Source organism: Xyrauchen texanus, chromosome 38 (assembly GCF_025860055.1).
Source record: "Xyrauchen texanus isolate HMW12.3.18 chromosome 38, RBS_HiC_50CHRs, whole genome shotgun sequence".
NCBI lineage: Eukaryota > Metazoa > Chordata > Actinopteri > Cypriniformes > Catostomidae > Xyrauchen > Xyrauchen texanus.
Window position 1 is genome coordinate 25,701,478 of NC_068313.1, and position 27,482 is coordinate 25,728,959.

General features: G+C 36.9%; 1 protein-coding gene across 1 annotated transcript in view; it reads left to right on the forward strand.

The window, feature by feature from the left end:
- Positions 1 to 27,482, forward strand: part of LOC127632094 (glycerophosphodiester phosphodiesterase domain-containing protein 5-like) — an 81,094-nt gene that overhangs the window by 16,312 nt on the left and 37,300 nt on the right. The window contains 1 exon segment of the mRNA XM_052110578.1: positions 20,829 to 21,003. Coding sequence (XP_051966538.1) covers positions 20,887 to 21,003 — 117 coding nt within the window. The 5' untranslated portion in view covers positions 20,829 to 20,886.

Below are 27,482 nucleotides of genomic sequence, written 5' to 3' on the forward strand. Positions count from 1 at the left end.
ATACCTTATACTGCCTATTTTTCACTTGACGCTTGAAAATTCAGACAGGTTAAGGTATCTTTTTTCCAGATGAGTTCACCAGCATCAGCAATGTCTGAGCACGATGTGGATGAAGTATACTTTATACTATTATGTCAATCACACCCTTCATTAGGCAGTCAATCACTGCTGCATCAGTGTGATTCTTGTATAGGCAGATACTTGCAAACTCCACATGCATTGGCCACGGATCCCCTGTTGATCATTGGGACTGATGGCATCTGCACTTACTGCCTCAGGGATTTTATGTGGCACTGAAAGAGTTAAGGCTCTGATGGCCTTTATTTCAACAAGAACAATGTTCCCTATGTGTCCGCATGCCTCGCATGCCTTTGTGAGGTGCTGATTTTCCAGGGAAATGTATCAGCACCTACTGTATGATTAAGGCCTAGTCCAGAATTGGCATCTTCTCACCAGTTCCCTGGATTTATTCACCAGGGGTTGTTTGAAACGGCTCCTATAGGCTATTCTTGTGCTTTCTGCATTAGTGTTCAGGAGGGCAATGGGTTCAGCTGGATGGAGAATGTGCCAAACTCAGCATCTCTCTGTTTGGAGTGAGTAAAGCCATCTGAGCACAGTATGTTTATCCTGGTTTGTTGTTTATTTTGAGCTGTCCCTCATGTGTAGGTGGTGTTAAGTCCTTCATTATGTCTCACTTGCTGAAGAGCTTTTCGAAAACACTTTTTTTGACGGTGCTCTTATATCATACAAGTTTGGCTACTAATTTGGGATTAAGATAAATTTTTCATTAGAAAATTGCTTTGCTTTAGAAATGAAATTTAAATATTCAATATTTAGTTAAAATTAATGTGTGTAGTTTTTCTGTTAATACTTTCTGCCATCCCAGCTTAATATGCAGAGACATCTAAACGAGCAGTTCATATAGGTTGATTTCCCCATTTGTTTGAGATTCCAACCCTACACAGCAACTGTTGCTCAACGAATGGTGTGAGTTTGGGGTGGGGCTATCTGTGTATAGCTGACCAATGGCAGAAGGGAGTGTTCTGGAAACTCTGGTCATCATGTTTGATTTACATGCAGTTCTGTTTGAAATTACACATTTCACCTTTAAATATAAAATAAATGTTATTAATAATCATATTTTCATACTTTTATTCATATTTCAAGACCCCATAGCATAAACAAAAAAAAAAAAGTTGGTTGATTGCAGGCAGTGTATTAGATGGCTGAGGAATGATTTCTTAAAGAGCACCACTCAGTGGTGTCATGTCTTTATGTCCATTACTCAAGACTGGTTGAAGCTAAGCAGGGCTGAGCCTGGTCAGTACCTCTATGGGAGACCTCCTGGGAAAACTAAGGTTGCTGCTGGAAGAGGTATTAGGGTGTCCAGCAGGGGGTGCTCACTAGTGCCCGACTGATATATCGGTCAGCCGATATTAGCCTTTCACTGATATTTCGATATCGGTGTATATGTTTGCAGATATGAAAACTTTTTTCAGAACATATAATGCAGAAAACTATGCTTTAGAATTGGTGTCATAATGTAGTTTGTCCAGTAGAACATGCTCCGACTCACACAGTGACTGTGATGCTATGGACTGGGTGGTGCGGTGTTAAGCAGTGCAGAGTTAAGTGGTGTCTTATCGGTAAGTTGCTAACTAGTTTGTGAAATACATACTGGAAAGTTAATATACAATGACCCCATCATTTTCCCTTTTTAATATATCTAATATAACGTTAACCCTGTCCCTAACTACCATGTCACTCAACATTCCTGCAGTCAGTAATGTAGCAGATTGAAAGGTAAGCATCAGAGCATCTTTTTGCAGCACAGCATACAACAGTGCAGTGATTGTTTCTGTTGAGTGTTTATTTCACGCTACATTGTTACCTAGTTGGTGAAATGCAATGCTGGTCCATCTTTTACTCTCTGTGACAAAGAGCTTATAACTAGATAACCACGTAGCTACTTCCATTGCTTGTCAGCTGAGTGAAAGCTAATGTGTAAACATACATTCACCAAACGGTTTTGTTCAGGATTCACAGTTTGATACCCCTTCAACCGAACAGTTCTTGTCGTTGCATTTATAAAATGTAATATTTAAAAGTCTAGTTTTCCACCATTTAAAGTTTCACCTGAACATATATAGCAGAATATGGTATAACACCACTGTTGCTGTTTTTTTTCTTGTCTTGGCAGGTGTAAATGCTTCTTGTTTTACAACCTGCCCCTAATTGACTGGCAGTAATAAAATAGTCAGCATTTCACAGATTCTAAACAGAACTACTGATGTTTGTTTAGCTATTTATTCAATTTTTATGTATTCTTTATTTTAATGGTCAGCATTTGACTGATACTAAACAGAAGGCCTACTGATGTTTATTTAGCTATTTATTTGATTTGTATTTATTCTTTATTTTCTCAGTGTTCATTTCTAGAATTTGTTGACAATGTATAATAATAATGTCAAATATTCTATAAAAATATTTAAGAAAGCAGCCTTCTGAGAAAAATGACATAAAAGAACCATAAAAACACAATTAAAGCAGTTCATATGACTTGTGCATTTTATTCAAAGCCATTTGAAGACGTGCGATCGCTCTGTGAATCGCAAAAGGCTGTGTTTAATAAGTAAATATATCAAATGCATGTGCAGCTCCAGCGTGTCAGTGAATGGTGCTGCTCTGTTTAACACACACACGGATATGTTTAGCCTTCACGCGGTGCGCAATATTTGAGCGCTACTAACAAACCACATCTGAGATGTAGATGCTCAATAGTTTGATTCACTTATAATATGCATTTAGAACGGCAATGGAGGTGCTTTTTCTAAAAACAATTTTTACCAGAGTTTGAATAAGAAGCGAATTAACTTGCCTACAAACAGACACATACAGGAAATCCTGGAGAGTTCAGAATGTCAAAATAAAAGGATTTAAAATTTGAAGGTGAACGATTGAGATATATTACTATTATAATATATTATTATTTGTTTACTAATGATAATAATATTAAGTTGAATGGGTTCCAAAAAAGAACTGTGTGAATGAAAAGTGAGCTGATAGCTTACAACTAAATTGAACAAAAGAAGAGATCTGAATCCACTAAAGTCCAGATACAAGTTAAAAAAAAATCTATTTATTTTTTTAGTTCCACACAATAATGTAATTATATTCTAAATTGGTATCTGCTGATAATAAGATTTCCGATATTGGAATCGGATCGAATGAGAAAAAGTGGTATTGGTGCATCCCTAATATAAATGTAATTTTCATTCATACTCTCCTGAATAGATGATGGGCAATAAATTAGCCACTGTTGATCTTTCTTAAATGGCATTGTTCCACATCAGCAGTATGTTGCATGGGGTGAGGTTGGATACCCCATCATCTTTAAGCTTCGTACTCATAATTAATACTGTCTCTGATATGCATGAATAAGGTAAAGTTCTGGTGAGGTGAATGAGTGAGTGCGTGCAAGAGCCTAATTGATCAGCTGTTGTATGCAGACCATGTCCATCCTTGAATTCTTGCAAAGAGTCACATTTAATTTGGAAATGGATTTGTAATATGCCAAAATAAGAGAACTTGCCATATGCTAAAAGTGAATTTGTGATCTTAATGAGTCAAAATATAATCTGTATGAAACCCAACATCATATAGTTTTAAAAACAAATGTCCTTGAGATAATTGTTGGCCATTGTTACTTTCACTTTTGAAAAATATAACGGGTTGCAGATTAGTTATGATTTTGGCTTTTGTTCCTCTACTGTCTCACTTCTTTCCCAAAAGGCAACCACCTGCTGTTTTTAATTAGTGTCATAAAGTAACTAAAATATCCAGAGTCTGCAGACACAGCCCAGGTCTCATGTGTGGCATTTTAAATCATAGACTGTCTCCATCATGTGAGAAAGAAACACAGCAACTTTATATCGCAAACCTTATAATTAATCTGATGGGGGCATTTAGCGCTGTAAAACGTAAGTAACTGGTGCGTGAAAAGTACTTTGTGTCACTTTTTACAGAGCTGCTAAATAATGCCTATACATGTAATTGAGATTTCTTTAGGGTGAATTATGCTTTCTGAAAGTAGTTGTCAGATATACAATACAAATTATTATTTTTCCTAATTGGCTGGTAATTGCATGTAATGTTTTGCCTCATCATGACTTTAATGAGAGCCAGTGTTTAATTTTCTTTCCATTGTTTTCATGACCGTTACTTTTCCTGACAGTGGGAATCAGCAAGGACCTGGCAACAAAATCTTATATTGATATCTGGGCTGTGATATGTTAGTATTGCAATTCAATTTATTACATTGCAGTTCATAATGTATATTGCTATATTTACTCACTTGTATCTCATTCATATTCATTGGAATTTGGTCCTTTATGCTAAACTTACTGCTTTACTTCATCGCAGAGCCTAAGTAGTGTCAATAATAAAAAAAAATAACATGAAGTTTAGTTTTCTTGCACACTTGACACAAAACGTGGAAAACTAGATGGATATCCCTAAAAATTAAACCGGTTGTAGACATGTATTCTTAGCTCTTACTTTTGCAGTGTAGTCAGATAGGCATATAACTAGTGTCACAATATGTTTAGTTTTCTTGCACACTCTGGGGTTGTTTGCACAGAACTATGGATGCGCCGATTGGATTTCTGGATCGTATCTTCTCTGATACTGACGTTTTTAAGCGGATCACAGATGTAGATGCTCAATAGTTAAGTTCACTTATAATATGCATTTAGAACGGCAGTTGGGTAGTCTTTTTTTTTTACCAGAATAAATAATAAGAAGCAAATTAAACTACTGTGACCGTGCCTACAAGCAGACACATACAGGACTTCCTGGAGAGTTCAGAATGTCAAAATAAAAGCGTGAGGGTTTAAAAGTTAAAGGTGTCATTGAGAGACTCATGAAGGCATATGAACTCAGTAGCAGGGTTTATTGATCTGATGACTGAAACAGTGATGCAGACATTGTGAGTGAATCCAGTTGAACAGAGTGGCAAACAGCAGGTGAGTAATATCCAGTCAGGGAATAGACACCATGAACAGATATCTCCCAACACTCTTATGATACTTGCAGGCAATAATGAAGACATCGGTATGTTTGTCATAGTACAAAGGTCTTGAGTCAGAGATGCTATCGATGAGAACTGACAAAGAGCGTGTGTGAAAGTGGGGTATATATGCAGTCCTTGATTAGCCGCTAATGATATGCAGGTGCATGTAATCAGAACTTGAGGCGCTGGGGGCAGTGGTGGCTCAGCGGTTAAGGCTCTGGGTTACTGATCAGAAGGTCGTGGGTTCAAGCCCCAACACCACCAAGACACCACTGTTGGGCCCTTGAGCAAGGCCCTTGAACCTATCTGCTCCAGGGGCGCCGTATCATGGCTGACCCTGCACTCTGACCCCAGCTTAGCTGGGATATGTGAAAAATAAATAATTTCACCATGTATATGCAGAAATGTATGTATAATGTGTGACAATTGGTCAAATTAAATTAAATTAAAAATGAAAGCTAGATGCAGCAACTGAAAATGCTGCACTCATGACACAAGTTGCTGAAAAAGCAGAGACAGACTGGTCGAAGTTGTCAAGAAAACATCTTGTGTGAACAGCCCCATGTTCATTTCTTTTTTCTAAGAATGGTGGTCAGTCTCTCTTTTTTATTTTTTATTTTTTTATTTTATTTTTTATAAAATTATTAAAAAAAATGATAATGCATCGATGTAGTATTGTGCCACAACATATTGGAATACTTTGAAACAAGTTTTCCCCCTATCTATACAATCAGTTTCTTTCACAAAGGCATCAAGTGAAAAAATAGCATTGTGTCTAACAGTAGTGTTCAGGGCTGCGGTAGCTTATACATTAGAGGAAAGGAGCTATATTTAACCCAGAGCTATTGCAGTGTCTTAGATCTATCAATCAAGGTCTTCCTTCAGATATTCATGGCTCAGCATTCTGCTCTGGTTGTTTTTTTTTCTCCACCGAAGATGTACTCTCCTTGTCCTGCTAGAAAAGGCGAAAATGGTTTCCCTGATCTCTCCACCCACACAGAGCCCAGAACTCTCAGTGATAAAAAGCTTCCTTTTTCATTTGGACACTTGACCCAGTTCATTCTCTCCCTAGTTATATGGTGGTTTGTTATGGAGTGACGGTGAATTGCATATTTGTTCTTGAATATTATTGGGTGAAATGTGGCACCAGCCGTGTGTCCATAAACCAGTCTTTAATTTGCATGACACAGAGATTGTCATTAGAGGCACTAATAAAATCACTACTGAATTTATTAGTTTTTTTCACAGTTAAAATCTACTTATGGTAATAAGGTAATACCTTTGGAAGTTTCAAATATATATCTAAGTGTAACTACATCTAAGGTCCTTTGAATAATGCAAGATGGTTTCAACGTCCAGATCTTGAAGCTCAAACTGTTTTATACAGTCAGACTTGCTGTATAAAAATTGCTCTTATTGTTCTTTTGTTTATTTTTATAAAAATACAAAATCACTTTTCTTAATGTTGTTGTTGTTTCAGATGACAAATACTTTTCTCCTCATGAGTTGGAACAGTAGGAATTGACAGTAGAAACATGTTAGTATTCTGTTACAGGAGAAGAAAAGGTTCAGGATAACAGTGAACTTCAGTTATCACTGTGATACAGACTATAGTGAGCATGATATAATATCCAACTGTGGCAGCATGCAGTAACACCATTACACTTGTCAAACACTTGGAGATTATAATGGTAATCTTCTTAATACACAATAAGTATTGTATTTAATAAACTTTTATTACTGCAGGTCTGTTAATAAAGAAACAATATAGACTATTATTGTTGTCATAGATTTTTTTGACCTTGTGAGTCTAATGTTGTCGAGTCTTCAACAGCTTCAAGGCTTATGATGCTTGTGAGTCCAACCTACCATATTTTAAAGACAAAGACTTCAAGGCATGGTTTTTTATTAAGCTGTTCACTGGGCACTTTAGGACCTAATTTGTAAGTCAGTTTGGAAATTAATGAATGTAAATTGGAGGCATGTTTCTCACTAAAGCTAATTGTAAATGATGTATATTGTGAAAAAAGCTATACAAAATAAAAATTACTACATTTGATGAGGAGTCATATTTCCCTCAGTGTGGAGGTTCAAGCCCTCAACTATGTCTGTTAGCAGGCCAGCAAGCCATCCTCTTCAAGACTGTTCTCTGCAAGTCATGCCAGCACTGCTGAATTCTGTAATATTAAAATGCATATGATTTCAGTGTGAGACACTTTATGGAAATAAATGGAGTTCGACATTACCTATATCCACATGAAGTAATTGGTGAATGGAGTAGATAATATAATTAAAATAAATATAAAATTGTATATAATGTGTTGTATATCAGGATGTGCATGTTCATTTAATCCAACCAATCAACACTGGAGTAAGCGTAAATAAACCGCTGCTTACCTCCGCTGCTTACCTCTTCGACAGTTCATCTGGCATCCCTCTGCCACCCCAACTCCAACTTCATGGCTAGTTACCACTTTATCGGACAAGGAAGTCTGGAGAGTTCATTGGGCTCGGGTCAAGGCCTGAGCCCTCCATTATGGACATAATGGCCACATACACTCACCTAAAGGATTATTAGAAACATCTGTTCAATTTCTCATTAATGCAATTATCTAATCAACCAATCACATGGCAGTTGCTTCAATGCATTTAGGGGTGTGGTCCTGGTCAAGACAATCTCCTGAACTCCAAACTGAATGTCAGAATGGGAAAGAAAGGTGATTTAAGCAATTTTGAGCGTGGCATGGTTGTTGGTGCCAGACGGGCCGGTCTGAGTATTTCACAATCTGCTCAGTTACTGGGATTTTCACACACAACCATTTCTAGGGTTTACAAAGAATGGTGTGAAAAGGGAAAACATCCAGTATGCAGCAGTCCTGTGGGCGAAAATGCCTTGTTGATGCTAGAGGTCAGAGGAGAATGGGCCGACTGATTCAAGCTGATAGAAGAGCAACTTTGCCTGAAATAACCACTAGTTTCAACCGAGGTATGCAGCAAAGCATTTGTGAAGCCACAACACGCACAACCTTGAGGCGGATGGGCTACAATGGCAGAAGACCCCACCGGGTACCACTCATCTCCACTACAAATAGGAAAAAGAGGCTACAATTTGCAAGAGCTCACCAAAATTGGACAGTTGAAGACTGGAAAATTTTTTCCTGGTCTGATGAGTCTCGATTTCTGTTGAGACATTCAGATGGTAGAGTCAGAATTTGGCATAAACAGAATGAGAACATGGATCCATCATGCCTTGTTACCACTGTGCAGGCTGGTGGTGGTGGTGTAATGGTGTGGGGATGTTTTCTTGGCACACTTTAGGCCCCTTAGTGCCAATTGGGCATTGTTTAAATGCCACGGCCTACCTGAGCATTGTTTCTGACCATGTCCATCCCTTTATGGCCACCATGTACCCATCCTCTGATGGCTACTTCCAGCAGGATAATGCACCATGTCACAAAGCTTGAATCATTTCAAATTGGTTTCTTGAACATGACAATGAGTTCACTGTACTAAAATGGCCCCCACAGTCACCAGATCTCAACCCAATAGAGCATCTTTGGGATGTGGTGGAACGGGAGCTTCGTGCCCTGGATGTGCGTCCCACAAATCTCCATCAACTGCAAGATGCTATCCTATCAATATGGGCCAATATTTCTAAAGAATGCTTTCAGCACCTTGTTGAATCAATGCCATGTAGAATTAAGGCAGTTCTGAAGGCGAAAGGGGGTCAAACACAGTATTAGTATGGTGTTCCTAATAATCCTTTAGGTGAGTGTATGTTTACCTTCTCTTCATTTCAAAGATTACATGAACATTACATGAACGTGTGAACTCATGAAAGTACCATTAGTGTGCAAAGTGGAGTAGAAAATAATTCAGTCAATGCTTGATTTGTTTAAACTCTGCCTCTTTTTTTTTTTTCTCTATGGATGATGTATAGAAAGACATACAGTCAGAGAAATTCTATTTTATTTATTACTTGTGCCCTGGAATGTTGTTGAACTTGGTATGTTACGTAACAATTTTCAGAACTGTCTTTGACAGTGAGGCTAAACTCTGACAGTAAGACTAAACTCTGACCACGTTCACAAGTAGGTGGGTTTATACATAGATCATGTTTATCCTCTGCACCATAGCTTGTGTAAATCAGGGCTCGGAGGCCCTTTTGGACTGATTTTAAAGACATTGAATGCATTTAAAATGTTACGTCTCATTTCATACTTTAATGCAGTATTTACAAAATTATCTGACATATAGTTGAAGTCAGAAGTTTACATACACCTTACCAAATACATTTAAACTCCGTTTATCACAAGTCTTGACATTTAATCGTAGAAAACATTGCCTTAGGTCAGTTAGGATCACCACTTTCTTTTAAGAATATGACATGTCAGGATAATAGTTGAGAGAATTATTTATTTCAGCTTTTATATCTTTGATCACATTCCCAGTGGATAAGAAGTTTACAAACACTTTGTTAGTATTTTGTAGCATTGCCTTTTAAATTGTTTCACTTGGGTCAAATGTTTTGGGTAGTCTCCGACAAGCTTCTCACAATACATTTCTGGAATTTTGGCCCATTCCTCCAGACAGAATTGGTGTAACAGAGTCAGGTTTGTAGGCCTCCTTGATCGCACATGCTTTTTCAGTTCTGTCCAAAAATTGGATTGAGGCCAGGGCTTTGTGATGGCCATTCCAATACCTTGACTTTGTTGTCCTTAAGCCATTTTGCTGCAAATTTGGAGGCTTGGGGTCATTGTCCATTTGGAAGACCCATTTGTGACAAAGCTTTAACTTCCTGAATGATGTCTTGAGCTCAATATAGTTTAGTTGCTTCAATATATCCAAATTATTTTCCTTCCTCATGATGCCATCTATTTTGTGAAGTGCACCAGTCCCTCCTGCAACAAAGCACCCCCACAACATGATGCTGCCACCCCGATGCTTCACAGTTGGGATGGTGCTCTTTGGCTTGCAAGCCTCACCCATTTTCCTCCAAACATAACATTGGTCATTATGGTCAAACGGTTACATTTTTGTTTAATCAGACCAGAGGACCTTTCTAAAAAATTTAAGATCTTGTACACTTTTTTTTTTTCCAAGCTGGTTAAAGCCAAAGTTAACTTTGTGTTTGTAAAGTTCTGACCCACTAGAATTGTGATTTTATAGTCAATTAAAAGTGAAGCAATTTTTGTAAAAAATACTCAAGTCATTCACAAAGTAGATGTCCTAATCAACTTGCCTAAACTATAGTTTGCTAATATGAAACTGTGGAGTGGCTCAAAACATTTTCTAGTTTTAATGACTTTTAATGACAACCTTAGTGTATGTAAACTTCTGACTTCAACTGTAGCTGTATAAAAGCTCACATTCTTACATTGATGATTACATTCTCATTATAGTTTTTTTGGCTACAAAAATTGTCTTGCGTATAAAGCATTTGTTTTTGAATGTGCCATAGTTTAATTTACACCCATTTTTTATGATGCCCACAGATTGTGCTGGGACTGCCCATGTGACAATATGCCTTTTGGCTAGAGAGGCCATAAGGCATAGATTCACGGTTGTCAATGCTGTCTGCCGGTGTAGATTGTAGTCCTCAAGCTTTCTCTATGGACTAAAATTTCAAATGTCTTGACAGATGATGTAATGAATGATATTCATTCGTCATAATATTTGCCTACAGCTTCACAAGCAACTTCATACATCTGACATTTTTGAAATTTCTGAAAACAATTCATCCAGTGTATTCTCGGCTGTCTTAAAATGGTTTGAAAACATTGCATAAATACACAACCATAATTTTGTCTGCCTTTTGGGCCCTTTGAATTAGCATATTTCCACTTCAGCATTTTACTGTGCAAATTAGCATTCTGAGCTGGCTGCATATCTTTCTTCACCGCTGATTCCTCGGATGAAATAGATCGATGTTCGAAATCAATCATACATGGACCTTTTTGTCATTCTGTCACCAAGAATAAGCTTATTAGACTTGAGCTGGTTGTGCTTGCACAATTTTAGGTCAGCGCACACTTCATAATCTTTAGTGTTATCACTAGTGCTAAATTATTAGTGTACGTGGCCTGTGCTTTGTGTTTTACCACAGTGATGAGACAAACGATAAAAACTATCAAGCTTTTTCCTAACCATCTGCAGCAGGACGTTGATATTGTTGATTTGTTTTAATTTCTGCAGCATTGTGCTGAGTTGCCCTGCCCACTGTGAAACTTCATTGGTCCAAAATCCCTCTATTCATGACTGTGCATTAAACAATACAAATTAATAGAATTTTGCTGTGTTGTGCAGCAGGTTATGTTCACTGTGCACAGACAAAGTGCTTGTCGCTGGAAAGTTGTTGCATCACAGCTGGTTAGGTTTAATGTCCCATCTACTATAGGTCATTGAAGTGAATTTATTTTTAGAAGTAGCATAAATCCTTGCTTTTTTAGAAATTATCTTTTTAATGTGTTGGGTAACAAAATCATACTGGATAAATTCCAACCTTTTCGGTGCAGTATTTTTTTTAATTACCTGTCTATCAGGAATAAGGTTGTTATAAAATTAAGCACCATAAGAAATAAGTGAATTAAATGCATCATTTTTAGTTTGCTCAATAGGCTGAATGTTTCTCGAACAATATTTTATACGGGTGCGACTACAGTGTTATGTGACTAGAGTGTTGGCCAATTCCCTTTTATGCGCTACCGTATTCTCTTGCATTTGAGAAACAACATAAAACAACAAAGGCTTCTAAAGTGGAATGGAACAGCACTCCCGTATTAACAGAACACACGTATGTGCGTTAACTCACGGACCGGACTCGAGCTCTCAACTGTGCAACACTAACCATTATAAATAGCACCCCGAGAACCAGTGAGACACGCAGTGTGGAACCTGTTTGAGATCGTCAGTTAGTTCTTTCTTGTAATCCCCTATGAAAACCCAAATGTGTCGGTGATTAAGTAAGGGATAATATACAGTTAGCCAGTTGTTATAGCAAAAAAGCACAGACAGTGCATCAGCCCGAAGAGGTTTATTTTGCAATAACAACTGTCTGGCTGTATACTATCCCACTTATTATATGACTGCTAACCAAATAAATAAATGCATGAACATAAAATATAGATTCTCATTGAAACTATGTACTTAATTAAGAATGAATGAATCACTGAATGGCTGAAATCCATTTCCAGTTTCTGTTGGAGTTCTGTTGATGATTATTATATGAAATTGATAGTCTTACACTTCATTCTAGCCTAGTACATGACTATTTGCCAAATAAATAAATGGACATGAAACATTGATTTGTGTTGAAATTATGTAACTAAATGAGAAGAAACAAATCACTTAACAGTTGAAATCCACCTCCGGATTACGTCCATTTACGTTTACATTTATGCATTAGGCAGACGCTTTTTATCCAAAGCGACTTACAGTGCCCTTATTGCAGGGACAATCCCCCCGGAGCAACCTGGAGTTAAGTGCCTTGCTCAAGGACACAATGGTGGTGGCTGTGGGGATTGAACCAGCGACCTTCTGATTACCAGTTATGTGCTTTAGACCACTACACCACCACCACAAGAACGTATGAGTTCTTGGTGTTTATTTTGTCATTAATGACTGTCTGACTGCACATCAGGCATATTATTACAATACTATTTGTGAAATAAATTAATAAATGCACACATTGATTTTAGTTGAAATTATTTAATTAGCCTACTTGTAGAGATTGCAGAGTGATCAGTGAGGCTGGAACGATGGCTCACAAATACCCGGATGAGCGGAGTGGTGCATTTGCGGTTGTTACTGAACAATATTAGACTGCTAGATGGCGCCATTGAACAGTCAGACACGAGCATTCCAGAGTGCCATGTAATAAACTAGTTTAACACCTAATTAAATGGCTTGAATTTCTAAATGGCACTTACTAGGAAATCAGGAGAAAACACTGTGCTATGGACAGTGCTATCGTCTCCCTTTACTATCCACCTTTTTCCTGACTTCTCCATGGGTGGCGCCATTACGGCGAGAGACTTCCTCTCGAATGCTCCACACTTCCGGTTAGTTGTTGATATCAGCTAGACTAACGTTAATGGTGATTGCGAGCAGCGGAGGCTCTGGATGAATATGCTCTGTTATAGGGTTGTTATAACAACTACAGGTGGCTTAAAAACGACTGTAAAAGGAATGTCACAACAATAAGCCCCCATAAAAGCTGCCAATGCTGAAACATTCTGTCACTTGCCTATTTTTTTTAAAACATTAACAGATAATTCTTAATGATGTCTGTCATTTTGGAAGATAACAAAGATGAAAAACATTTAAACCAAGCTCTTTGTTGTTTTTAATTGTATTTATCTTTATGAGATTCATAACTCTTGTCACATTGTGAGTGTATGTTAATGAGGTACAGTTGTTGTCAGCAGAGTGCGTGAGAAAGCGACACTTGTTAATACAGAAATTAATTAATCGATTAATCGGCCATAAATCGAAATTTAAATGGAACCTATGATGACCATACACCCTCTTCAAGGACATGTCCTCTTTTTCGAACATTAATAAAGCATCTGGTCAGATTTCTGGATTCCCTAAATGTCCAGGATTTGGCTGTTTTCATATTGAAGTGCACAACAAGAAACGCAATTAAATCTTACGCATCCTATTCAAGGATTTTCTCTCTCTCTCTCTGCATGCAGTATTTCTGTGTGTCTCTCACTCTTTCTCACACACACGTATGGCACACGTGCAGCGAGCCTTAGAGTCCAGTAACTTTACCATGCAAATGTGTGTGTGATTGTGTTCTCATCTATTCGGGATTGCCACCAAAACCTAAGGTCCATACGCAGACATTAGTAAGAAAGTGATTTACGTTAAGTAAACGCGGACTGTTCTTCAATTTCTGACTGTTGTTAGTGATACTATAATGCTTGGTAACGGGAATAAGTTGCGAAGTGGAAGTCTGTTGCATCTGCGTTGGAAGAACGCGCTAAGCAAAATGGGTAATTTCGCTGTCTGTGAAAAAGGTGGATAGTAACGCATTGTATTAACTATGGTATTTCCAATGGTACAATATATGCAATATTATTTTACTTGTACTTATTTATTCAACACAAAAACATCACTAATTTAATTTGATTCTAGAATTCTTTATTTCATAGGCCCCAGACCCCCGCTTTCACACCGGTGGTACTATGGATAAAGTCAGGTCTGAACTGTTTGTGGTCTTTGTAAATTCCAGACTGAAGTGTTTTTAAACAGGACTGCAAGTATCCTTCCAGACATATTAAATCTGTGAGGTTACACCTACGCCTTAGTAAGGGAGTATTTTAGTTTGGGCTTTGTGCGAGGTATTTGGCAGTTTTGAGCAAACAGATGGTGACCTGAATATCTTTAGCTTTTAAATAGGGAGTGAGTGAGTGGAGTTATCGGACATAAACAACCTGCTAATATGAGTCTGTAGCATCTTCATCATCTCTACTACCATGTTTAGTAAAAGCATTGATATCTCCAAAGAGATTGACAAGGGTGGAATAGTTAGTCACTTACTTGCTGTCATTTAGTATAAAAATTAAATGCTACATTTTCAGTGGAGAAAACGCTATTTCTGTGTGACATGCATAAACGTAGCAAAATGAATGCATGTAAACGTGGCCTAAGTTTTTGTTATATTTTCAAACTGTGTGACGTTTACATATTGTAAATGTTTATTCACGGTGCATTAAATGAATCTGAGAACAATTTAGAAAAAGATATCTACCAAGTTAAAACAAAACACATTCATCCTGTAAATTGTTAAGCTTTATACTGTGTCTTGCTATTGAAACTAAACTAAATACCTTTCACTAGAGCTAAGAGTTTATTATTCACATTTTCTGCAACTGTCTCTTTATTTGTCAAGCTGCAATAGCAGTAATTTGTAGCGCATCAGTTCGAGGAAACCTTGATTGCCTATGGTGACTTTAAATGTCTCCCCAAATTGGACCTGTTACAATGGCATCTTCAGTAATGGCACAGGGGCTTGTTTAGATTACAGCAATACTATAAATGGTTTAACTCCATCGTCTTGCGCTCATTGTGACAGAGTGACCTTGTTATGTTATAAACACATTTAAGTTATAATTGTAGATTAACTCAGAGACATGTGATTTCAACCCAAGACCACTCTTAAAGGAATAGTTCACCCACAAATTAATGTTCTCTTATAATTTACTAACCCTCATGCCATCCCAGATGTTTATGACTTTCTTTCTTCTGCAGAACACTGAAGATGTATTTAAGAATATCTCAGCTCTGTAGGTTTATATAATGCAAGTGAATGGTGGCCAGAACTTTGAAGCTCTAAAAAGCACATGAAGGCAGCATACAAGTTATCCATACAACTCCAGTTGTTAAATCCATGTCATCAGAAGCGATATAAGTGGGGGTGCAAAAACTTACCAGGTGGCAATATGCATGAAGAATGTGAAAAGAAGAATGTAGTAGTGAAAAGTGAAATGTGAGATTTATAGTACAAAAGGACTTCAAAGTTCTGGGTTCAATAGAAGTTAAGCTCAGTCAACAACAATTGTGGCATAATGTTGATTAATTTGCTAATTTGTGTTGGATGTGACTTTATGAAGTGATGCAAAGAATTACTCATTATTTTTCAAGGAATTGCTCTTTATAACTATACAATTATAACGTCGGTTCTGTTCTTACTTGTGTAAAACATAAATTTTTACGATCAAAATGATCGCGCTTCATTTTATTTTGTAGACGTGCATGTGCAAGTTGAGCGCACGCATCATGCACAGATGTGAAAGTGTTATAAGCGCTCTCTTTCACAATAACAACTCCAGCTTTACAGAACAACTCATTAGCTTCACGATCCGACTGGACTCAGGCTCTCTCTCCTTCTCTGCTTCTATGCCACTCTCCCCATGCTCACTGGAATTAGAGACATGTGTTAGACATAATCTAGCTCAGGTGTAAGCGCCCTTACTGCTTTCTCTCTCCCCGGACAGATGCTTGACCATGTCCCCGCTGCCACACTCATATTCTGTTTATGTTTCATGAGAGAAACGCAACAAGTAAGCCACATCTGATTATAAAATCTGTAACTCTATGCTGTGTGCAAACAAACCTCTTTTAATCTGTGTGTAAAACAAAACACCTGTTGCATTCCATTCTTTCATTAGCATTAGCGACTGTGGATATTTCTGATATATGCAACTCTCTTAGCTATGCATTAATTTTCTGGTTCACCGACTGAATGTTTTATGAGTGGTAATGATTCTAGGGGCCCACAGGTCCAGGGGGGCCCTGACAACAAATTCAAAACTGTATTTTTTAATAGAAATGGTGCCTAAAGCACTATCAAGTCAGGGGCCCCAGAATACCCAACTAATTCCATGGTGATGAAGCACCACTTTATGGGCATGTGAGTTCGTCAGCAGACTAGAGTTTGTTAGAACAGTAATGTTATGATGGACAAAATAATGAAACTGGTTGTATAAAATACTTTATAAAGGCAAAATATTCTGAATTGGCAACTTCAAAACATTTCTACCATCTCTATGACTGATGTTTTCATCTGTTTTGATGCGCATTTGAATTTAAACTCTGGAGTCTGAATATGGATCATGTTGGTTTATGCTGCCTTTATGTGCTTTTTGGAGCTTCAAATTCTGGTGACCATTAATTTGCATTGTATGGACCTACAGAGCTGGGATATTCTTCTAAAAATCTTTGTTTGCATTCTGCAGAAGAAAGTCATACACATCTTGGATTGTCTGAGGGTGAATAAAATATGATAATTTCTTGGTGAACTATTCCTTTAATTATTATTATTTAATTTTATTTTTTTTATTATTATTTAATAACATGAAATGTTATTCGCAACCTATTTTACTTCTGTAGTCTGACATATTTCCACATAAAACAGGATATTCAATGAGAAAAAGTCTAGGGCAGAACTTGATCACAAATTAATTGGGTAATAAAAAGTGGTGTTAACATATGGAGCCAAGTGGTTGGAGGGAAGGGGGTGAAAAATTTGAGTGATTTGAGTCAGCCTAAAAATAAAGTTGTTTTAGATGCAGAGCAAGTTATTTCATTTTGATTGATTAATGATTATGATGACACAGGTTTTTTTTTATTGTTTATAATTTTTTTTTTTTTTTTAGATAACATACACCAATTAATTGTACACATTAAGACTGGGAATGTACAATAAGATACAGCTCAATATTCATTTAATGTTTTTCAGTTTCTTTCCTTTATAACGTAGTGCGAGATTCAAATTGCTGAACCGTGTCCTTTAGTGGAGGCTATTTTTCTGACAATAGGAAATGAGGCAGCAGAAAGGAAACTGTTCTTCCTAAACCTTCTGTCTCACCCATCTCAGAGCCTTAAAAATATGGAGCAAGAGTCAATTAGTTTGCAGGAAAGTTTGTAAGGGTTAGGGTGAGCATTAGTGTCAAAACAAAGATGACAGGAAAGGTTGGGGGTGGGTTAATGGGATAGTTCACCCAAAAATGAAAATTCTGTTATCAGTTACATCATTTACTGCCTAACATTTCCTTTTGTGTTCCACTGAAGACAGTCTCGTTTTTACCTGATAATTAAGGGGACTGGTGACACTGTTGAATTGTGACATATTCAATGAAAGTATAGAGTTTTGTAGACCTTCTCCACTGCCCTTTAAAGACTGCAGTTGACTGCAATGTGACTTCATCGTGGTTTTGTGTAATAGCTGTTTTCCCTTTCTGAGTGTTGTGTTCAGACAAAGAACAGCTGATGATTGCATTTCATCACCGGTACATAACAGTGGCTTATCCTTATCCCTACAATCATTACCTCCTATGTCATTGACTTTATAAATCTGAGCCATGCCTCATTGGATCGTATTAATAAAACAATAAAACATTCTCTTAAGCTGGGGGAGGGTTATAGCGCATTCACATGAGACCTTGGTGGCGGAAATTACTCCCTATGCTCTGTTGGATACTTTAAATGCCGGATACACCTCTCAGCAGTGCACTGCAAAGGATGGGCTGTTGGTGGTCTCTCCTTCAAATGTCAAAATGTCCTTTATTAGCATTGGGTTGCACTCAGCAATGCTTCATTTAGCAGAGAGGGTACATGAAGATATGTGCCATGCTTATTTATATAGTTGCCAAGAATGCTAGTCTGATTATGTAATTTTTATGTTTCTGCCAAGATTGTCATTTGCAGGCATGAACATTTTTATTTTCAATTTGACATTCCAAGCTGTTGTTATTGTTTCTTAAATGAAAGAATGATTCACCCAAAAATAAAAAAATAAATTCTCACATTTACTCACCCTCATGTTGTATGAAGAAAAAAGCTTACATTGTTTAGCGCTAAAAACAATGTACGCTTTCGCATGAATGCCTGCCACTTTGAACAACCTTCTCTTATAGCACTCATAAATATGCAGCAGATGTCACAATTTTTACTAAAAAATAATCTGCATTTCAAGTTGTTGGATTTTGTTGGATCAGTCTGTTAATCTTGTTGGTGTTTGTTGGGCAAAATTACAAACAAATCAACATTGTCAAGGGGCCATTCACACAAACATGTTTTTGCACCCATCTGTACTGTTTTTCAGTTGTTTTTTCTATGTAGATATGCGCTAAATGGATGTCTTTGACCGTTGTACTGTGTCTCGCACAACTTAAAAACTTCAGCTCGAGACCAGTGTTCTGGGCCCAGTTGCATAAACTGTTTTAAGCCAGTCTTACAAGTTAGGCCTAGTTATCTAAACCTTTTCAGTCAGTTTCACAAAAACTTTGCACAGGACCAAAATTTAAAGCTCGAGACCAAAGACCAAAAAAAAACAATTGGTCATTCACTCTTCACTTTAAAGTGGATGGGGGCGATTTTGGATACAACAAGTCTTTTAAGCAAGTCAGTTCACTCGGCAGCCATCTTTGGAACACTCCTGGGCAGCTCCTATCTACTTGAATGGGGAAAGACTGAAATCTCCAAAAATGTTGGTCAAGATTACGATCAAGAAAATATTTCAAATCAGCAGTTAAATCGGACAACATCGGTATCATAAATTGTACATCAATATTTTACCTCTGATTAAGCTCAAAAAACTAAATGTTCTCCGTTTGTATATCTAATGTGCATGCACAGTCTCGAGTTGATTGTACAGACAATGTCTATATCTAAAAGCTGATTGGCTCTTTTACCTCTAATGCGGGACTTTCTTTCTACATCAGTTGGGCATTCCGATTTCTCACATTTATTTTAATAGTAGTGGCCCATCTCTGCTAAATAGTCTCTTATTATTTGGGTTAAAATAACTACATTTATTCATTAGAATTGGTTTTGAAGCATTGTTTTCTTCTAAAAAGCAAATATTTTCAGAAAATGAAAACTGAGCACCCTCTGTTAGAATTTTATTTATTTATTTATTTTTAAGACCGTCTTACCAAGTACAACTGGGTACTTGTTTTATGCAACAGGCTTTCTCTGGTGTCTTGTTTAGTCAGAGTAATTGTTAAACGCAGTCTTAAATGGCTATGTTTATGCAACAGACCCCTGCTCTGTTCGCCACCCTGCATTTAGCTTCTTTTTCTTTAGCGCAAAAGTTGTTTGGACTGAACACTCCCTTAATCCAACTGGCAACTTTTGACTCATTGGAGTTTTTTGGGGCAGTGCAATCCAACCTTTATGCCACGTCCATACTAAACTGTTTTCGTTTCCTAATGTCACCGTTTTCAATAGTCTCCATTTTTGTTAGCGGAAAACACTGTTTCAGTGTAGCAAAATCAATGCATTTTCAACCAAAATGCATTAGTGTGGACGTGGCCTTTGACATACAATTCTTATTCTTGTTAAGCATGAAAGCACTTCTGTGAATGTATATCCACTGAGCTGGAATTTATGGTCTCCTTAGATGACTGTTTTGGCTGCTCCCAGAGCCACCCTGTCATCCACGATAAGACTCACAGAAGCTTAGTACCTCTTTTACTGTGACTGATAAACAGTGGAAAATCTCTGAGCTGAAGCTGCAGGAATGTGATTTTATTATCTTGAGTAGTTCAGCAACAATTACTAATGGAGCGGTGTAGATCTGGTGCCAGACGCACATGAATGGAAGGCCGGTTTGAGGTCCTCTTCCATTCCACAGACTGGTTTATAGACCTATAGACAGAAGAAAGCATCAGCACTATTGCATATAGTATACTCTGAAGATTACTTTTCTGAGAGAGTTTTACAGCAAACAGTATACCAACAAAAGCATAGCACGCTGTTATTACACTTAGTAAATTACTAAAAATATCATATTTAAAACAAATATGAGAAAAATCTAGACACACTAGTCGAGCTTGGACTAGTCAATTGTTGGTGTCAATGCAGGGAAACAGAGTTCGAGTCCAGTTTGCATCATTGCCTGATTTTATTCTCCACACTCCTGCCCATCATTTCCTGTTGTCTGTCGATTATCCCTATCAATAAAAATGCCAAAAAAAAAATGAACACCCTTGTTGGCTGTGCCAAATAAGCATTAAATGGCAAAAGAAATGATTAAATTGAATACTGTGATCAGGTTCAGGAATTCTGTACCTACAGTATTTAGGAGACCTTGAACAGCTTTGCATAGTGACAGTGTTGGAAATAGACCCATAGTTCCACACATCCGCTCATATGGGTTTATGAGTGTCAGCTGTTTCAGTTAGCTTCAAATGGTGCTAATGCTAATCTATTGTTTGTTTATTCATTGCCCTCTGTGTCTGTGCAGGGTCCTTGGCTGTCAGTGGGATGATAGTGAGGGGGAGTGGAGTCTGGATTGAAGGAGCATGGTGAAGCACCAACCCTTACAGGTCTATGAGAGACAGATGTGTTTGTCATGTCTGACTGGGATATATGGCTGCCGCTGGAAACGCTACCAGCGGTCACATGATGACACCACCAAGGTGAGTTACCCCGTCACCATGCCATCTGTTGAAGGTGTTTAAAGAAGTTATAAAGCTCAGACATAATTACTTTTAAGTATGTCACTTGCACATACTGCTGCGTACCGTAAGGATGATGTAGACTTTTGAAAAAAGTTTTTAAATATTTATCTTTTTCCAATCGTATCACTTTTAGAAGACACTCATTTAACCGCTGGAATCACTATGGATTATGTTTATGCTGACTGAAATTATTATAATTTTATTCTTTTTTTGCACCTTCAAAAGTCAAATTACCATCCACTTGCATATTAAGGACCTACTGAGCTAAGATATTTTTCAGATTTTCTTAAAATGTGGTCTAGTGAAGAAAGTCATACACACCTGGTTTATCATGAGTTTGAGTAAATGATGAGAATTTTTATTTTTGGGGGAACTAGCCCTTTAATTCTCTTGTGCAGCGACCATGTATGCCTGTACTAGCACACTGCATTCTAATAGGCTACGTCACACAGTGAAAGTGTGCACTCTCAATGCGCACATGCAGTAGTCTATCCTACTTGGCTACATCACGCAGTGAATGCGTGGACTCCATAAAAAAAAATAAAACAATTTATAGGTTTTTGCAAAGTGAGTGATGTACTCTTTACATAACATTTACGTCACATTTACATATCAACCTACAAATGTGTAGGTTGTTTTGAAAGGGTAATAGGTCAACTAGTATTGGAAAATGTTCAGATCACATGATTAGTCAGTTTCCAAGAAAACAAGTGTTTTCGGGAAGATCAAAGTTCAGATTATTCAAGGGTCACTGTGCATTAAGGGGTTGGTGCAGAGCTCACAGGCTGATAGAGAACTCCATGTACTCTTGTGTTCCTTATCTTATGTATTAACCAGACTAGTGTAACACATCTGTTGTCTTTTATGTAAATATTATCTGTTGTCTTTGTTTTGTGCATATAGATGATGTAGTCTTAATATGAGAACCAAAGGTGATTATGAAACTTGGTCATCAAGAGGCCCATTTTTACAGTGGGTAATTTCACCTTTAAAACCAAATGTCAGGCATGAGGGTAAATCTGGCCCCCTCATTTTGAATTCCAGGGTCATATTTGTCATTATCGTTGGCACTCTTGCCCCCTAGCCCCACTTAATTTCAGACCCTGATCTGGACCGTATCCCCATATACATTAAAAGGGGATGTTTTTCAATGTCTGATTTGTGGACTACATATTTGCATTCGCCAGTTCTTAACATTTGTTTATAGTCTTGCATTAGATAATATTGAGTTTATCGTAATGGATAATGTGTTAACAGCTAGTGGATATTACTCATTAGGTTAAAATATTTTATTAGGAATCCTATTAATCAGCTTCCTTTTGTTTGGTCTCCTTTTGATACTTTTGCTCATGTCTGCTTCTTTAGTAGAGTAAATTAAACCATTTAATGTATAAAAGCACTTTTTTTCTCTTAAGATACAGTTTCCATGCAGTTAATTAAAGGACATGCACTCAGAATTAAGGGAATAGTGACATTTATGTGTGTTGAAAGAGCTGTCTCTAGACAGCCAACAAATGGTATTATCCTTATTAGCTAATGCAGTATAACCAGCCAAGGGTCCAGGAGGGGGATGTTCTGCTTTTAGCAATAGAAGACTTTAAGTGAAACATGGCAGGTCTGTATAACTTTTATGTTAGCAGAATATATAACTAACACAGCAGCTGTGGTTGTTATTTTCTCTGTGTCAAGGGAATATGTGCCCTTTGAAGCTGTATATACCCTCTTTCATTTGCTATTATAGGGGAAAAACATGTAAACATCTACTGGTTTTATTTCTTTTTCTGCACTCTCCCTAAGGGCTTTTTCATTATTTTGATAAGCTTTTGTTATGCTTGTATGTTTTTGAGCTCGCCACAAGTCTACCGTACTGTGGCCCCAAAAAGTATTTGGACAATTGAGCCACTTCTAAATGTCTGAATGCCATTGCATTAGAAAAAAAAACATCAAACCACATAAAAGTGATTTTAAAGAAAGCAATTGGATGCTTCAAGTTAAGCATTTCACAAAAAGAAGTTTGTTGGGTTTGAATTGATAAAAAACTTTAAATGGTGTTCAAAATGAAGGCAAATCATTTGGACAATTTGTGGTTGTCTAATGTTGACACGTGTTCATTAAAAGGAATAGTTCACCCAAAAATGAAAATTCTCTCATTATTCACTTACCTTTATGCCATCCCAGATGTGTATGACTGTTTTTCTTCAGCAGAACACAAATTAAGATTTTTAGCTAAATGTTGAAGCTCTTAGGCCCTTAATTTAAGTAAACAAGTGCCATCAGGCTGCTGGCTATTTGATGATTCAAAAGGTATATTTAGGCAGCATAAATGTAGTCCAGTCGATCAATTAATGTATTCTGAAGCAAATCGATAGGTTTGTGTTAAAAACAAATCAATAATACATTTTTTTATTAACTTTAAATCATTGCTTCTGATGAGCACTGGATGCTGTTTGAAATAAACGAACTCTCACGTGGCATTCGTTCCTCTGTTGTATGCAAACCGTTCTTCCAACTTGTGTGAATGCGCAATTTTTTTTTAAAAAGTTAATTAAGTTTTAATTATCGATTTGTTTCTTAAACCAACCTATCGATTTGCTTCAGAATACATTAATTGATCGACTGGATTCATGTGGATTACTTTTTATGCTGCCTGGTTTTGCCAGATACCAATGTCAAATAGCCAGCAGCCTGATGGCACGTGTGTACTTAAAGTGCCCATTGCCACTTTTTTGCAAGGTTTATGCTGCAGTTATACGTTTATGCTCAAAGTAAAATTATGGTAACACTTTACAAAAAGTTTCCATTTGTTAACATTTATTTAACAACATTACTGTAGTTAACATGAACTAATGAACTTGATGTTAGTTACAACATACTAATAAATTTTTTAAATCAAAAGTTGTATTAGTTAATGCACATTAATGCACAATGAACTAACATGAACTAACAATGAACAATTGTATAGTTATTAACTAACATTATGATTAATAAATGATGTAAAAAAAAGAATTGTTCATTGTTTGTTCATGATACATAATGCATTAACTAATGGTAAAGAAATTAAACATTTTTATTAAGTGTTACCAAGATTACATTAAAATTACATTATTTGTGAATTGCTAACATAAGATCAGTAGCTCTACCTTGTCATGCATGTTGTTATAATTGTTATTCAAAAACTACTTGAAGTATGTTCATTAAATTATTTGTTTTCTTTTAGAGGGTTTTTTGCCTTGAAGAGCATTCATGTTTTCAGATGACTGTTTACTTCTGTAAAGGTCCCAGTGAGAGTTGAGAGTTAGAGAACAATTGCTTGTCAGAGAACCAGGCTGTAAGACGAGACTGAAACGAAAGGATAAGACTTTGTGTTAAAAATTGGTGACACAGATTTTGACCGTAGTCGTGTAGCTAAGAGGAGCAGTAGATATAGTTGTCAGAGAAACTGAGATTAAATGTGAGTCTCAGCAGTAGAGATGCATGTGGATAATGAAAGGAGGACAGTCTCATGATAATAAATAATTGTCCATAGAATCTGTCATGGAGTAAGTCATTTACAATGCATGGAAAATAAGTACTTAAGTATTTACTGGGCTCTAGACTACCTTTTGAAAGCGGTGGCACCGGTGCCACAAAGTTCTCTGTATTTTGCTGCGTTTGGCTTTCCTTCAACCCTGACCAGTCCACCAGTCCCTGCTGCTAAAAAACAACCCCACAGCATGATGCTACACCACCATGCTTCACCGTTGGGATGGTTTTGCGCAGGTGATAAACGGTGCCTGGTTTCCTCCAGACATGATGCTTGGAATTGAGGACAATCAGATTCATCAGACCAGAAAATCTTGTTTCTCACTGTCCTAGAGGTCTTTAGGTGCTTTTTTTTTTTTTGCAAATTCCAATACAGGCTTTCTTTCTCTGTCTTGCACTGAGGAAAGTCTTCCGTCTGGCCACTCTGCCATAAAGCCCAGATCGTTGGAGTGTTGCAATGATGGTTGTCCCTCTGCAAGTTTCTCCCATCTCCACACACTCTGGAGCTCAACCAGAGTGACCGTCGGGTTCTTGGTCACCTCTCTTATCTTATAAATGTGCTAAGTTATCAAAAATCTGTTTTTTGCGTTGTCATTATGGGGTATGGAGTGTAGATTTTATATATTTTTTTAATTTAAAGCATTTTGACATAAGGCTGCAACAAAACAAACTGTGAAAATTTAAGAGGTCTAAATCATTTATTACTGTATAACTTCTTTTAAAGGGTAAAACGTTAACACCTAATTTAGATGGGGCAAAATTATTCTGTGACTGAATTGGGACTCCTTTCATCAGTATCTTGTTGATTTAAGTCAAGTAATTTTTATTTGTATAGCGCCTTTCACAACACACATCTTTTCAAAGCAGCTTTACAGAAAATCATGCATTAACACAAAAATGAAACCGTAATGTCTTAAGAGTCATCATTGTCTAGTTAGATAAAATCTGATTGTGATCTCTTGGAAGCAAAAAAAAAAGTTATATTTTTCTACAATCAGAGAGAATTTGAAGAGAACAGAGAACAGGCTTTAAAGCCATTGAATCCATTTTCCATTTACCCCTGTATAATTTACCATAGTTTCTTTTTCTTTGTATTATTTTAGTTTTTATGTTCCAATGTTAGATGGAACATGACTTCTATAAAACAAACTATGGCATTTGATGTAATGAAAACCAGTAGCCTAAACACAATTTAAAAACTATAAATATAAAAAACATAAAAACACAACTGCCATAGTTCCAATAAAAATGAATGTTATTCCATCACTCCCATGTAATATATTATACATTTAATAGAAATGTAATAATTATATGATGATATTTATTGTGAATATATTATTTCCTAAAATACTATAGTTAATAGGCTTACAGTTGGTGTTACTATACTAAATTCATGGTAATTTAAGGGTGGTGATTTGTGTCTGCTGATTTACCTATATTGGTTCACGTCACACAAATCCTGTTAATTTTTTTTAAACGTTGTTCAGAATATCGGCCGTTTAATGTGGTTTTAATCTAGTTTACTCACTGAAGGTTTTCATAGAGGCTCGCACCAGAGAATTAAAATGGTTTCCGCGACACGTGCATTGCTTCTTACTGCTTCTCTGTGCATGTCTGGTGTGGAAGAAATCCGCTCCATGACGCTTACAACGCCCGAGAGAGCAACTGCTTTGGGGCATGTTTGTAATACAGTATGTAAAGTGTGTATAGTCTGTACACTATAATCTATTGCTCAGTACATGAGCAAAAACATAATATTATACATGCGCGTTTACAGTTGTAAAGATGCCAGATGACACGTACTGTTAAGGATTTACGCTGCTTTCCAAACCTTTTTAGGATTCAGAATATGTTGTGACAATGTCAGGTTTAGATGTGCCTAGATCACATACACTACCATTCAAAAGTTTGGGGTCACTTGCATGAAATGTTTCTCATGATCTTAAATAAAAACTAAAATTTTATATATAAAAAAAGTTTGTGAAATAGATGACTTGGACCAAATAATTAAGAAAAGCAGCCACCAAGTGCCCAGAATAGATGGGAACTCCTTCAATACTGTTTAAAATGCATCTCAGGGTGATGCCTCAAGAAGTTGGTTGAGAAAATGCCAAGAGTACATTTATGCAAAATCTAGGCAAAGTGTGGCCACTTTGAAGATGTTAAAATATAACAAAGTTTTTATTTATTATGGATTTTTTTTTAGTCACAACATAATTCCCATATGTCCATTTGTTATTCCATAGTCATATTGACTTTATTTTATTTTATTCACATTTTAGAATAATAGTAAAGAATGAGTATGCGACCATAAACTTTTGAATGGTAGTGTATCTACAATTACTGCTCAGTTGGATCAATGCCAAATACAGAAATGTGCAAAACAAAACAAAAAACAAGCAGATATATACTGTAGATTTCCATTTTAATTCCACAAAAGGCAAATTAAGCCATTGCCCTTGTTTCCTGTTGTGCTTTTGGCTCTCAGCTGCTTATACTATGCTGTCAGCGATTTTGGCTTGCTCTTGACTGACTGCAGCGGGACGCCTCCCCCTTTCCATGGAAACAGCCAGTTCAGCTGTCTGAAAAAGGAGAGAGCTAGCGCTAGAGAAAGGGTCTCGTGCCAGAGCGCTCCGTGCATCATAGTCAGTGGTGTCATAATCATTCCACAATTAATACAGTTAATATAATTTTATGTCACTTTTAAGAGGAAACCGGATATGCTTGCGTCACATGTACACAAGAATTTGACCTTTGTCCCATTCTGCCAAAGTGGATATTTTGAGAGCCGAGGTTTTGCCCTTGTGTGACAAACTCTGATCTTGTTTTGTGCCGGCTGTTATTATAAACCATTGATTATGCAATGAGCATCCATAATTTATGATTCCAGAATCAATCTGTGGTGTGAGAGGAAC